General features: G+C 46.6%; 2 protein-coding genes across 7 annotated transcripts; one reads left to right on the top strand and one right to left on the bottom strand.

Annotated features, from left to right (window-relative positions):
* Positions 1–1,305: 1,305 nt before the first annotated feature.
* LOC100285680 (ubiquitin-protein ligase) lies at positions 1,306–4,608 on the top strand. 6 transcript variants are annotated; one of them, XM_035966954.1, is made up of 4 exons: positions 1,367–1,610; positions 2,080–2,170; positions 2,635–2,981; positions 3,657–4,608. In XM_035966954.1, exons 3-4 carry the CDS (start codon positions 2,662–2,664, stop codon positions 4,342–4,344), a joined length of 1,008 nt encoding a protein of 335 aa, XP_035822847.1. In that variant the 5' UTR covers positions 1,367–1,610; positions 2,080–2,170; positions 2,635–2,661; the 3' UTR covers positions 4,345–4,608. The 6 variants fall into 6 exon arrangements, with proteins under 6 accessions (XP_008677387.1, XP_035822847.1, XP_035822846.1 ...); XM_035966956.1 differs by lacking the exons at positions 1,367–1,610; positions 2,080–2,170 and adding exons at positions 2,223–2,338; positions 2,436–2,489; XM_035966955.1 differs by lacking the exons at positions 1,367–1,610; positions 2,080–2,170 and adding exons at positions 2,230–2,356; positions 2,436–2,489.
* A 3,048-nt stretch (positions 4,609–7,656) lies between these two features.
* LOC100282115 (polyadenylate-binding protein 2) lies at positions 7,657–14,702 on the bottom strand. Its single transcript, NM_001155028.1, has 6 exons — positions 14,540–14,702; positions 14,355–14,454; positions 12,733–12,803; positions 8,257–8,448; positions 8,031–8,152; positions 7,657–7,955 (listed from the first exon to the last, which is right to left on the bottom strand). Exons 1-6 carry the CDS (start codon positions 14,642–14,644, stop codon positions 7,907–7,909), a joined length of 639 nt encoding a protein of 212 aa, NP_001148500.1. The 5' UTR covers positions 14,645–14,702; the 3' UTR covers positions 7,657–7,906.
* Positions 14,703–14,905: the final 203 nt, after the last annotated feature.

Raw genomic sequence — 14,905 nt, 5'->3', positions numbered from 1 at the left:
TGGAGGCCGCGGGTCAAGGATTCTGCATGGATTGGAGCCCCCAGAACAGTGGCACTTGCAGAATGCATGCCTTCGTGCGAACCCTATTACTAATAAGAAAACTGTCCGGCGACAGGCAGCATGCATGCGTGCACGGCCAGGGTGGGCTACACGAGCTACGGTCAAGCTATACACACTCTTCTCTCAGACAGTCCTAGGTGTTGAAGGAAGGGCAACCGGCCGACACGGGCACGGTGCCACGGGCTTGTCATTCAACGCGACAGGGAAAGGAATCCACACTTGTCCTACCTCGCCATCATGCAGCCGCACGTCCCTGGCAGACACGTTCACATGACTCACGGCTAACGCTAGCTAGTAGGCGTAGTGACGATTGACGAACAAGGTCTGAGAAAGAGAGAGACAGAAATCCACAGAGTCCCCTGCCTCCCTGGCTAGTAGTAGTAGTGCTGGCTTCGAAGCCTTCAGTTGATGTTAAACGGGCCAATGCCCAAAAAAGTTCTGATAAATCATCGATGCAAAAAAAAATACAACTACGTTTGGAGGTGAGTTCTGATTAATAATTTGACCTCGCTGCTGCAGTTCACTCACTGTGACAGCGGAACCGCACGTTGCATCGGCGGCGTCGCGTCGCCGAGAAAGTGCCAACTTCTTAAGTAAAACAGACGGAAGCACCGACTGTGGCGATACAGTGCTCGTCACACACCACCTCCTAACGGCTGAAATGGCGATGCGGCGGAGGCCCAAAGCGTTGGTCCACTGCACACTGACGTGACCTTTGTGCCGCTGTCTTCGGTAATAGTCATTTTGTATTTTTATATTAGCCCCCATGCTCCCGTATATCTATCCTTGACGCCCAGCAGCGTCGGCGTGACAGTTTTTACTATCAACGAAATCTACCTAACCCTGGCGCATCCGCCAGTAGTTTCTCTAGCTTCGCTTCGCAGTAATGCTGAGCCGTGTCGAATCAGTGATGAAATCAGCTTTGGTTCCATAATAATAAAAGTCAACATGACACGACTTTAGAATTCTACTCTAGTTGTGGTAATGGTAACCATTTTCTGTGGATTGATGGGGTTTCTATAATATTTTATTTTTATAGATTAATTAAAGCTGCAGGTCCAGCTCCACTTGCAGTACATCCAACCAGATCCAACAATTTTTTTGTTCAACTGAAAACCTCTCCTGCTGCTGCTGTCTGAATAATGCTTCACATTTTTACCGTCTTCATTGGCTGGTAAATACAGTAAATTCTTGTTTGAATTTATGCGGGAAGAGAGACCCAAAAAAAAAAACAATTCCCAACGTGCCGTGCAATATCTGCGGATTGCAGCTGCATCCACTGCGCGCCGCGCGTTTTTTTTTCTCTCCTCCTCGACAACGAGAAGTCGAGAACACACACGCACATACGGAACGGAAGCTACTAGCCCGCAGCCTTCTTCAGTCTCCCGTCTTCTTCTGGTGCCCAACACATCCTCATTCTCAGGGTCGCCCTCTCGATTCTCCCTCAAGTCCAGTCCAGCCGGATCAGTCCCCTTCCCCTCCTCCACAAGGTGCCGCCTCCCGCAGATCCGAATTGGAATCTGGGCCTTCGTCTCCGCACCACCAATCCGGTAAATATACGCGGGCAATAAAAATCCCTCCCTCCCCCCCGAACCGTAATGATAGATAGCTGCTTGCCTGCTCCGGAGTTTCTTCCGCTGTTCTCTCTCGCGCAAATTTTTATGCTGGGCAAAGACGGTGTTCTTCAGCTTCGACCCCCAAAAAGGGCGAAGCTTTCGCGTCCTTCCCCACACACACAAATTACCTGGGAGCCGTAGCTTCTGTTTGGTGCGGCCACGGGGTGGAAGAAATGGTATGCGGGATGCTCGCCAATTGGCATGCTGCGCTTTCCGTCCCTGCAGCCGCAAGAGGCCTTCTCTTTTAGATCTGTGCCGCGCCTTCCTCTTCCTGGTACCCTGTGATTGGAGCCAGTATTGTTAGCGTTTAATGAAGCTGCTTTTTTCTAGCCGGCTTTTGGATGGTGCTTACTACTACATCGTATCAGTTGCCACCACTCTCGCGTGCTTTTGCCTTCTTTAGGTTTGCTCGCAGGGCACACAAAGCCATTTTTACTGCTGGAAGACTGCCGCTTTTAGTATCTCTGGGCTCTGGCTCTTGAGTGATCTCCAAGGTAAGCTGCCCCCTCCCCCCCCCCCCCCCCCCCCCCCCCCCCCCCCCCCCCCCCCCCCCCGCACTCGCTTGGAAGAAATGGAAATAAATAAAAAAATGCTTTGGCTCTCGGTTGGAGAGGGGCGAGGAATTAGCTTCCCCGCATCCTTCGGTGGTTTCTGATGTCTTGGTTAGAAAATTTTATGAGGTTGCTTGATAAGAATCGCATTTTCCTTCTATCTGATCTCTCAAAATGTTCGCTTATCTCTTGTTTTTGCTTGCCTCAGTCTACTTGCAAGATCTGTGTTCAGTTGACTTGAGTTCTTCTCAGCTTCTTTGATGTGAGGAGATTGGCGCACGAAATCACGTAGCAGTAGCTCTTATTCCCCACTCGCGTTTTAACCTGAGCTGCGGCAGTTGGCATTCTTCATTCAGTCGTAATGGATGGGATAGCTCGTAATAAGGGCGGTGCTTCGCCTGGTACAGGAAAGGGAAGGGAAGGGAAGGGAAGTGATGGGGGAGTGCGAGGACGGCAAGGAGTACAGGTGCTGGGAGGAGCTGCTGCCGGACGCGCTGGGGCTCATCTTCCGCAACCTGCCGCTCCAGGAGGTGCTCACCGTCCTGCCGCGGGTGTGCAAGTCCTGGGGGCGGGTGGTCGCCGGCCCCTACTGCTGGCAGGAGATCGACATCGAGGAGTGGAGCCAGCAGCAAAGCAAGCCGGAGCAGATCGGCCGCATGGTGGAGCTGCTCGTCGGCCGCAGCGGCGGCTCGTGCCGCCGGATCAGCGTCTCCGGGCTGCCCTGCGATCCGCTCTTCTCGTTCATCGCAGACAAGTAAGTGTGAGATCTGGCAATGCTCTCTGTTTTTTATTTTATTTAATTTCATTTTGTCACGATTCCTGTGGGCAGTGAACAGAACACTGAACAGTTCTGTCAAATTCTTGTGTTGTTCATCTGCAGTAGATTAGAATTCTAGCTCGTTTGCGTAGAGCAATAGATTAGAATTCTAAGCCTATCTGTCTGGTTTCGTTTCAGGCTGTCGGTTGTCTCAGTCAGAACAAGCCTTTCTATTTTGAATTTCTGATGTGCGAATTCAGGTCCATTTTATTTGTCTAGGCTGGCTTAGGGATCGTTCTGATTGATTGATTGATTAGGAGGCTAGAAGTGGGCCTAGTGGGATTTGATGCATTCCAAGGCACGCCTTCTGGTCTTGAATCTTACTTGTAGGATATAACAAGTTGAGCAATTTGATGTATATTGTTCTGAATTGTTTGCATTGTGAACTAGGATTAGACCTTTTTTTTTCTTCGAATTGTGTCCATTGGATTTGCAAGTACACACACAAGTACTGGCACACACTCATCAGGCTCTCACAATTACACCACGTCACGTTGCCTATTGGCAGATGAGGACAGTCATCAGTTGGTCCGCATAGTGTTGCTGTCATTCATTTCAGATTTTGCACTATAACTGATCCCTGCTTCATCTTTTTTTGAACAATCTGCCTAGTGCGCGAGCTCTTGGGACCTTGGAGATCCCCAGGAGTGAGATCAGCGACTCCGTAGTGGAAGCCGTGGCGCCGCGGCTATCGAACGTGACGTTCCTAGACATCAGCAGCTGCACGAAGATCGGGGCCCGCGCGCTGGAGGCGTTCGGCAGGCACTGCAGGTCCCTGGTGGGGCTCCGGCGGGTGATGCACCCGATCGACCTGGCGGACAAGGTGTGCCAGCACGACGAGGCGCACGCCATCGCGCGCAGCATGCCGAGGCTGCGGCACCTGGAGATGGGGTACATGCTGGTGGCGACGGAGGCGGTGCTGGAGATCCTGGAGCAGTGCAGCGAGCTCAAGTTCCTGGACCTGCGCGGCTGCTGGGCCGTGGACGACCGGTTCCTGCGGGAGCGCCACCCGGGGCTGCGCGTCCTGGGCCCGCGCGTCGTCGACGACTGCTACGAGAACAGCTACTGGGAGGAGTGCTCCGACTACTACTCGGACGAGGACGAGGACTACGACGACGACGTCGTCTCGTGGGGGTTGTTCGTGGACGACGACGACGACTACTACTACGCCGTCGGCAGCGACGACGACGAGGCTATCTGGGACGACGCGCAGGGCCTGGAGAACCTCGAGGTGAGGTTCTACGGCGGTGGCGGCTTCGGCGAGAGCTTCGCCGGCTTCGACTGGCCGCCGTCGCCGTGACGCGTGGCCCGCGAGAGCCGCCGCTGCGCTTGCGTTGCGCGGACCGTTTTCGGCTCTTGCTTATATACCGCGTGCGTGCCTGAGTCGTTGTTTGTTGTTCGTCCCCAAGCTTTGCTTGCAGATGTAAGCTTTCAATCTTTAAGCTCTAGCTTGCAGATATGTGAAGTGGACTGCTAGTAGTACACTCTAGCTGTAAACTCCGGTGTTTACCTGAAGCAAACCAGCATGCACCGGTGAGATTTCACCGGCGCCATCCCCATCCTACTATCTATTGTCGGCTACTCCTAGAGAGAGAGAGAGAGAGAGAATACACACTGATCTCTGCGTCGTGTCTCCTAATGAGTTCACCAATGTCAGGCAAACATGGCACCATGCAAGCCTGCAGCAAGGGTTTGTATCGTACCAACGCAGTGCGAAAGATGGCACGGCCGGCGTGGCCCGCATATAGGGGTACGGTACTGGACATGATCGACGTGCAGCGCCGCAGGCGCAAGGGAAGGACACTGGACACAGCGGCGGAGAAGAGTACCCTGCCCAGCTCGCTTTGAGTCTGAGATGTAGCGCAGGTGCAGCACAGCACATCAGCCAGGCACATGTCAATGCAGCGGAGGAGGAGGCCCCGGGCAGGCACACGCAAACAGCTAGGAAAAGCCACCCCACTTTTGGGCCGGACCGGACCGGACCACGGCGCCTGGCCGCCTGATCCCAAGATTTTGCCTTGCCCCTGAAACCATGTGACAAAGCGGGATCCTTTCTCAGCCTGAGTCCAGTGCACAGCCTCCCTCTCGCCCCTGCCACGTCAGCTCTCGCCTCCACTCTCGCCCCTGCTGCTCCAGTGCACAGGCTGCAGCAGGCTACAGCCTCAGGCTATAGCACACGTGGACCAATCAGAAGCCGCCACCTCACTGTCGCCCCTCGCTCTCGCCCGCGAAGACGCATCGCCAACGCGTCGCCCCGCTCTCGCCTGCCTATCGCCGGACGGTGGCAGTAACGCCCGCCGGGTCGCTCTCGCCCGCCTCCAGCCCCGCTCTCGCCTCCTGCTGGGCGCTATCGTCCTCGCTATAGCCTGCATTGTCACCAGCCTCAGAAATCAGAATCGGTGGGGAATGGGAATCGACGGGTGTTTTAGCCCTACCCGCCTGGCCGGCGTCCGTCCGCTGGCATCTGGCAAGCCGGTTGTCTCTTGCAAGACAAGTTAGCCCCGCCCCCGCCCTCTCGCTGCGCCTCTGCAAGCCTTGGCGCTGCCCGCCGCTGCTTGCTGCACTGCACGCTAAGATTCTGACAGTTTTTTTTTCCTTCTCCCAATTCCCATGCGGGCAGGGCAGGGCAGGGCCGCAGGGGGGAGGTGCGGTCTATTTTTTATTTTATTTTTCATCTACCTTGAGGTATGGTCAGGTCTGAATGGGAATGGACGGACATGCATCTGGCGTGCTCGTATTTTGACGCTTTCTGGGTGTGATCCGTACCGGCACTAATCCTGACAGAGGCCGCTTGGCCAGGATTTGCCTATTTGAGATCACGCCGCTAGGAACATGTGTATCAGGAATGATTCTTTTGCAACGGCTCGAAGATCCACACAAACAAATGAAGAAAGGGTCATGTATACGGACATGAACATCTATCTATCTTATATATAATCGGACATTTTCCTTTCCTCTCCATTTCAATTCTCGAGCCGAAGAGCTAGAGGCGCCAGTGAAAACCAAAAAGGCATGAAACTTTGATCTGAATGGAAAAGACGGCTGTACTACTGTGCTACATACACACATTTTTGGCAGATACCCCCAGCTTTTGTACAGCACTACGCTTTGCTGTGTGGCTGTGGGCCGGCCAGTGCCCGTGATCTTTCTTGATTAGTGCGGTCTCAAAAGCATAAACTCCTTTGAGATCCACAATTGGCCACCGGCATCAGGATCGTTAATGAGGATTCTGAGGGAGTAGGATGTAGTATAGTGACTGTGCTCTTGCTATTCCAAGCCATGCTCTTCTCTCCTCCTCACCTGCCACGCCTTTGTCCCCTAGCTTTATTAAACTTTGCGAGATTCTCTGTTGGGACTTGTGGTTGACAATAGCATGTAGGAGTAGGGCTGCCGCCTGCCAGCGGCCAGCCTTATCACGTTGCTGCTGCCCCTGTAGCCACCGCTGTGCTCTACTGTAACACTCTTTGGCATCAGCAGCATCATGAGGGCAATCAGAGGCCGTCTGCCAGTATTCTTCGTGTTGGAATGATGGGCGAAGGGGCGGGTCCGCGGGGGTGGGGGCAATGCCGTGATGGTAGAATATTTCAGAGGCTTTTATGTCGGCCTTGCGGTAAGACTGTGTTCAACGGTTACCTCTAAATTTCTCCTCATATATCCTACTCACGTGCCACGTCAGCGTTCTCTTCCCCCTATATCTCCACCCTGTACAGCGGTTCCCCCCTAAATCCTTCCCTTATATCCCACTACAACCATAAAATATCATTTTTATACCTAATTTTCACCTCCTATCAATTTTTCATCTACTAATAATTGGAAGTAGACCCACGTGAACAGTGTTTAGAGGGGGAGAGAGAAGCTTGCTAGGGGAACCTTCGTGTAGAGCGCCCGCTAGAGTAAAACGTTGAACCTATATCGTGTGTACTGTAGCCGTTGTATTTGGCGTGTGGGAGCGGCAGCGGGAACCGTTGAAGACGGTCTAAGGCCAACTCTAGCGAATCTTGTAAACGTGGATGCAAAATATTGCTTCATACGGTAGATGACATTGTTTGTATGGTGAAGATTGAAATAGAGAGTTAGATGACATTATTTGTATGGTGAAGATTGAAATAGAGAGTGAGAGTCTGCTGGAGATAGTCGTTAAGATAGTCTAACGACGGACCAGATTTGCCCGCGGTAAAATAGTCTGGTAGAGAGAGACTGTCTATTAGTTCAGCTTTTGATTACCTCAGAATCCGACACCGGAACTGATGCTCAGCAGAGACGTTTGAGGATTGTGGACGCTGCTGACTTAACAGTGTACGTAACAGGTAGAGCTGATTCTAATTCTCTATAAAACCTCATTCTCTAATAGATACAATTGATTGTGGAGAATCATTTCACAGAATCAAAGGAGTCTACCTTTTTCACCTTCCGGCCTCTTAAATCACTTCTGTGACCTGTTTAGCAGAGCTCCCGCTGGATTTAGGAGAGCTCTACCATAGGGCTGAGGTAGCAATCTGAGAGTGCACGATGATTTCTCTTCATATAACTAATCTATCGCAAATAAGCAAGGAACGGTCCACTCCCATGTCCTAACCGACCTACCCAGAGCTTGACACTGCATCTTATTCGGTGAGTGCTGTATAGGGTCATCAGAATCAAGAATGACAGAAAATGCAAACAATTGTAACCCTACGTCCTGTGTCTACATGTCGCTTATGCGAGAACAGAGGTCAGAAAAGGCAGCTGGTAAAGGAGCATTGAACCGCAACGATGTCAACTATTGAACAGCGCAAACGATACAGCAGTAGGTTTAATTATTCCCGAGACTGACCACTAACCATGGCTGGTTTTGCATTGAACATTATTACCCCGCACGTACTTCAGAAGTAAGGTCTGTAGCGCATAGGGCGGCGGAATCTAGGAGCCCTCCTGCAAAACCATAAACGATTACGTTAGAAAGAAAACTAGAAATCCATATTGACAGTAGTACACCACAATACTTACCCATAACCGTATGGGGGGAAGTACGGTGCTCCATATGATCTATAAGGGTAGCCATGGTAGGGATTATACCCGCGTGGTGGACGCTGCTTCATCCCAGGGACATTAGTCCTCTTCGGCGCAACCTGTGGAGCACAGAGCAAAAAGGTAGAGCAGAAGTAAAAGCGCTGTTGAGATTTCTTTAAAATCTCTTGCAAAAGCATTGAGCCTCTGCCAAATATTTCTGAACCTTAATCTGTCGACCATGCAATTCCGATTCATTCAAGTTCAGAGCTTCCTGGACAGCTTCTTGTTCCAGAAATTCAACATAAGCAAAACCTTTTGGCTGCCCAAACTTGTCAGTCAAGATTGTCACCCTGTTGACAGTTCCACAAGCTTGGAAATGCTGCTGCACTTCTTCTGGGGTGCAAGCATAATCAACCTGCAGTATATGATTGCATCAGTTAAAATGCTGACTGACAAATGGATAACAGAAATGTAAGGCCACAAACCATGCGTTATGTCATTAAGCAACACGCCTAGGTAAACTAAGCAGCAAACAGGTGAAAAAGGTCGACAACATAAAATGCAACTGGGTGGAGTAATTGAGAGTTGATGCCATAATATTGTGTGTATGAAGAAAACCATCACTTATAAGCAGTGAGCACATTATAGGGGCAAATTAATTGATGCTTTACTTTGAAATGCTAAGTTATAATCTATACTATACTTAAAGCACCAGTTTCAACGGTCGTCCCACGTCATCTTTTTACAAATAACCCCTCACAGTTATTTTAAATTAATCCGTTGCACGCCTATAGATGGTCAAACGGCGGCCCGGCACGGGCCAGACACCCGCAGGCCACAACTCTGGCCCAGACACGTCATGCTGGACTGCTGACTGTGTCGGGCTAGCCCGTTAGCCTGTCGACCCCTTTGATTAAATCATTGTAAAATGTTAAAAAACGGTGCAGGAGGTGGGATTCGAACTCATGCCCTGATGGAAGAAGGGCGGGAAACACTGGGTGAAGTTGTCTAATCAGTAGAACATCATGCTTAGATGTTTTTAATATTGAATATAAATTATATATAGGTATATATGTTTTTTTGTAAAATAAAAAAATATAATCGTGTCGGGTCGGGCCAGTATTACGGGCCGAGACTACAGCCTAAGCACGGCACGACGTTCTTGGCTCTTGCAAGTATTAGGTCGTTTCTAAGACCACATTGGCGCAATAGACTTCATGGTGTTTGACAGTTTGAGGTTACTGAATTGGATGGAGCAACAATGATTTATCACACTAACAGTAAAATAAAAAGTTATTTGTTGGTTTTAAATGTTAATAATTGCTACAAAGAGCGCATCCAGTTTTTATTGATGCATGACTTTAGCAATCACTTCATATTTTGATCTATCTTTTTATAAGTTTGAGTTCATGTGACTTATTTTAGAAACTTGAGCTCACAAACTTTCTCTTATTTGGTCTCTTTATGGTGGAATTATGTCATTTTATAATCTTTGTTCGTTCAGTCAGTCGTTGTGAACTCTCTTCTAATCGCTCACTTCATTAGCCGTGTTGTACCAAGACATATTGCATGGTGTAAACAATAACATCAGTTAGCCAAATCAAAAAAAATATTATACAGAGAGCGGAGACAATCAATAAAAAATCTTGAAATTTTTTTGGTAGATAATTTACGTGGGTATTGTTGTAAGCCGTCGCAACGCACGGGCAACCGACTAGTCATTCTTAAAAGACAAGTGTTCCTTTTGAAAATGAACTAGGTGCAGTCCTAGAAGGTTATTTATTTTAAAGGTTGTCTCTCTAATAGACTTACTTTTGAAGGCATATGTATGGCAAAACAGGAGAATCCGTTGAAATGAGAAACAATGTGCGTTAAATGGGTATTAAACCTTAGGTCTGTGACACTACAGAGAAAAATAGAGTATCACTTTTTGCAGCTAAAACATGCACTATACAAGGCAAACATGCACTATAAAGAGATGCTGAAGAGAACTGACAGGCCAAGTTGACTAATATGTAAACCAAACAACATAATAAAGGGTAATTGAAGAGAGTCAACAGTAGATAAGAAAAAACTCGACTTGGGGGGGGGGGGGGGGGGGGGGTTGGGGTTAAGACAGCCCTAGAGTATTGTATAAGAAGAAGACCTTCTCACATAGGTCGAGAAAACCCCCAAACCCCTGCCCCACCCATACAACACAACGGCATCGAAGCCCATGTGAGAACGACCGAAGCTGAGCCTTAGACCCGTACTTTGGCGTGGGACAGACGAGGGTTTTTTTTAACCACGACCTGAAATTCGCTCCCACGGGGAGTCGAACCCAGGACCTGAGGAGTACTACTCAGACCACCTAACCAACTCAGCTAGAGGGCCTTTCGCAACAGTAGATAAAAAACAATACTTAATACTCCTTTAGGTCACAAAAATTGATGTCCAGCCAATGTGAGCTACAAATCAGGTTGTGATAGCCCCTAACAAATGCAGAATATTACCCAACTAATCAGTCTATTATTATCTATTACTCCATGGTGAAATTTAGCTACAGTAAAAGCTATGAACCTAGACACTAGCATGCACACAGACACATGATTATTTCCAGCAATTTGGAGAACCATTTTAATAGAAAACATTTTCTATATCTTTGATCATCAATAGTTTCTCTATATCTTGTGCACACCGCGGCACCTGGTTCTCCATCTTTGGAGAGTGAGAAATCAGGAATACAGAATGACAATATTTGGTTATCTAATTAAGAAGTTGGAGGGCACTTTTTTCACCAAAATCTCTATTCCTATCAATACAGAAAGATATAAAGAAGCTCTTGGAGTTGCTCTTAGTCTGCAAGCGTGTCAGTTATATGTGTCGATATGTTCTTTTTATCAAACTGCGCTGGAGAGCTAAAAATCATTTCATGCAGAAGAGGAGAACAAAACAAGCGAGAGAGAGGCAGAATGCCTTCTCCCAAAATCAGCACACATACTCCTAGCAAAGGATTAGCAAAATATGAACCACCAAACACTACAAGCAACGATCACCAGCACCTCCACTATATAGAAGGATTAATTAAGCACGGTGAGTGACCCTAGGATCAGCTCTTGGAACACTAAAGCCCCAGAAGTACACCATAAACTGCTCTTATGCAACAGCCTGCAGAACACCACACATTATCTTGTTCCATCAAAAACACAAATATTCCACTGCTTCCATATTTTCCTATCATAATTATAATTATTCAGTTATATGTGTTGATTTGTGCTCAATATACTAGCAAAACCACTTATACTCGAAGCATCTTAAGAATATATTCTATAATCTAGAAGTAATTAGTGGTCAAATATACACATTGAAGGTCTGCAAACTCAAATGTATGTTATGACCGGAGGGAGTATCATACCAGGAGTCTGAAACTTTGCACTAGATTTTTTTCAAATACAAACTAATAATGCAAAGGAAATAAGGATCCACCATAGTCATTATTATCTTTTTCCTTGTAGCATCCAGAACTGTTAATATTTCAGCTAATTTCAACAGTAAACCTGCATGTCACTAGCATGCAACAAAAATGTCAGGCAGCATTTATTAAAACCTTCAAGGAGATGCAAATCCGTTTTCATGACCATTGTTAATTTATTTAGTGAATATGCATTCACTCATAAGCACTAAAATACTGGGCAGCGTTTATTCTCATGTTAATAAAGAAAAAGAAATCTTCACTATATGATCTGATAAAAACAAAGGTACAGCCGTTAGGTGAAACGCAGAATAAAAGGAAAAAGGTAGGAAGATAGCCAAGGCACATGTTCAGAGACAGCAAAGAATAGAGTCAAGATTAAGGTTTCCTACTGTTACACTTACATGTCATACTTATGCACCACTCAGGTGATATCAGTGGACCAGCAGCTACCAACCACATCAGATGTCTCCATGCCAGTTCCTGTCAAAAAGTGCCATCCGGAATGTACACAGCAGCTCTGTGTTGACTTCTTTTGCTTCGCCAGGGAGGTCATCTAACCTATGATATCTATATTATACCTTTTTACTCTTTCTGTTTTTCTCTCTGTTTCTTCCATGCACTTTTTTATACTTTTTCAGATATTTTTCTATCTTTTCTTCTTTCTTTTCACTCTACATTAACTCTAAAACATGACCCAGTGCCCATTAGTCAATTTGAAAGGCTTGCTCAAGCACAGTAGCCCTGTGACCATCACCATTACTTAATTAATGCACGAAATCAATAAAATAAAATAGAATAGAACGCCATAAAGACATATCAAAGGTGTACTGATAGCAAAGGATTATGATAAGCACACATAAAGCATTTCATAATAGCAATATGATGTGTTCCGAGGAAAGCGTCAAGAATTTGGGTAAGGAGGCAACATCAAAAGTAGGAAGAGGTTTTGATAAGTCTTCCAATACAGATATCCAGCACTACAACATTCTTCAGTAAGCACCAACCATAGAAGTCGGCAGGGCAGTTGGGTACTTGGCATTTTTTGAGAGAAACCATTCATAACTAAACGAGTGCCAATGAAATATCTATTAGCTACTAGGCAATATGTATGTGCCTATCACATAATATATATATCCACATTTCATACTTCGTGCTTCAGAAACGTAGAATGACAAGTAATATATTATATAGAAGTTGAAAAGCAACATAATAAACTCACAATAAAGAGAGATTATAAATTCTTACATTTCCAACATACACAGACCGGGCATCCACCTGCTCCTTCGCCTCAGCTGTAGATATACTAGGGTCACCTCCTGCAAAACAGAAGAGCAATTCTGTCAGGAAACCTTGCATCTTGAACTAAACAAGCAAGATAAAATTAATGTAAACCCTTAACCAAACCAAGTAATGTTAGACCAGCATATCCACCAGAAGACACAAATGCAGTAAGGCATAAACAAAATCTTGCTCATCGTATTTGAATTCTACCTTTGGATAAACACTATGTTGAAACATGGAGTGTGGATCTACATGCACACAGAAGAGGTACTAGTACCTCTGGTCACAAATAATTGGCCGAACTTTTGAAACTTTGACCATTATTATTTATAAAATTTAGTCCAAAAGCATGAATATTATAAATGTGGGTTAGTCTTAGAAACTTTTGGCATGTTTGTTGTGCGTTTAAGCTGCTTTTCAGGCTGCTGCTGCTGCTGGCTGTTTGCTGAGGTGTCAGCTGCTGATTGGATGCTGCATATGCTACACTGTTGGATGGCTGTACAGCTGCAGCTGAAACTGCAGCCAATTGCTGGAAAGGCCCTTTACTAGTCTTATATAAGGCATAAACTAATGGTCAAAGGTACACATTGGAGACTATGTCATGTCCAAAAAATGACACGTATTTTTTATAGTAGCAAGTGCCAATTTCGATGAACATAAATATAGATCACCAGAACGAAATCCCAACATACGCAAGATGCTCCATGCGCTTACACTTCACAGAAGAACTTTTAATTTGAAAAGTACCAAACAGTACTCAGGGCATAATAAAATTAACCCACCGGACAAAGTATGCAACTACTCAGAAGATATTAGCATTTTTGGTAAAAGAATTATTTCCATTGCATGTATATGAACCCATGGTTAGTGTATTTGTCTGGATCATGCAGTAAAGCAAAAGCAGAGGGATTGTCGACTTGCCATACTGGGGATCAGTCAATAAGATACGAATGATACAATGACAAGGGCAAGGGATTTCCAATAGACAGAAACACCAAAAATAAGATAGAAAATATAGGAGGGCAAGAGACGAGTATGACAACAACAACAACAACGGGTTGGCATATGTGGAAGTCTGGTAGATATCAATTTTATCATGAAAGATTCTTAGCGTGTTCCTGGTCTTGTGCATAAGGAAATAGCCTCAGTGACAGAATATGTAAGGACATCTGAAGTACATGTCAAAATTCAATTTGAACTGCTCTGTGATCAGATATCAAAAATCTAAGATACATGTAGAGCATGTAACTAAATTAAATCTATAATTCAAGGTGTGTACAAAAAATATGTATGGCATGATCATACACTCCTACTACAAGTACACACACACTGAACAGGTTAAAAAAGGAAGTGAACAGAAGTAGGATTTGTCACAATCTCACAATTTTACCAAGCCAACCAAATAACAAATTCGGCCATAGTTACAGACACTGATCTTAACTCGCTCGAACGGTCTTAAAGATTCTTGTATGCAAAGATCATCAAAGGCTTATAGCATATCGAACCGCTCTAGTGAAACCTCAACACACTGCAAGAAAACACCAAGCATCGAAAAGGCAAGGTGGGCGAGTACGTAGGAAGACAACCTTGCATCTCCTTGGCGACCTTGGCCTGCATATCGCGGAGGGCGGCGGCCTCCTCCTCCATCTCCTTCAGCTTGCGCTTCATCTCGTCAAGCTCCTGAAGCTGTACGCACCCCGAGGGGGGTCAACAATCCGCAAGGACCCATTGCTAGGGTATAGCGTGAAACACACGAATACAGAGGTGGTACCTTCGCCGCGTCGTCCCCGGCGGCGGCCATATCAACGTCAGCGCCGTCCATATCGCCGTCCTCAGGGATCTCCTGGCCGTAAACCTCGTGCTCCTCGTCGTCCATGGCGGCCTTCCCGATGACCTGATCTGACCCGATTAGTTGAGGCAGGTGTGGGTTTGGTGAGGAAAGGGTCCGCCGCGGCCCGCCTAGGGGTCGGACGGAAAGAAGTCGTGGGCCTACAATGGGCCTGGCATCTTCAAAATACTAGTTAAATGATTCGTCAAGCTAAATTTTAGCTATTTAACAGCAAAATAACTCTTTAATAATTAGTTATATGACTCATCAAGCTATTTGACTCTCTATATTGACTTTCTCACTAGCCAA

The sequence above is a fragment of the Zea mays genome, chromosome 4, assembly GCF_902167145.1.
Source record: "Zea mays cultivar B73 chromosome 4, Zm-B73-REFERENCE-NAM-5.0, whole genome shotgun sequence".
Lineage (NCBI taxonomy): Eukaryota > Viridiplantae > Streptophyta > Magnoliopsida > Poales > Poaceae > Zea > Zea mays.
This window is presented reverse-complemented; position numbering and strand designations above follow the sequence as displayed.

Excerpts from the sequence above, each read along its gene's own strand:
- LOC100285680 (XM_008679165.2), top strand. The coding sequence starts at position 2,662 with ATGGGGGAGTGCGAGGACGGCAAGGAGTACAGGTGCTGGGAGGAGCTG. Across the intron at positions 2,982-3,656 it reads TTCTCGTTCATCGCAGACAA|TGCGCGAGCTCTTGGGACCT; the intron begins GTAAGTGTGAGA and ends CAATCTGCCTAG.
- LOC100282115 (NM_001155028.1), bottom strand. The coding sequence starts at position 14,644 with ATGGACGACGAGGAGCACGAGGTTTACGGCCAGGAGATCCCTGAGGAC. Across the intron at positions 8,153-8,256 it reads TGCATGGTCGACAGATTAAG|GTTGCGCCGAAGAGGACTAA; the intron begins GTTCAGAAATAT and ends TGTGCTCCACAG. Across the intron at positions 7,956-8,030 it reads TTCCCCCCATACGGTTATGG|GAGGGCTCCTAGATTCCGCC; the intron begins GTAAGTATTGTG and ends ATGGTTTTGCAG.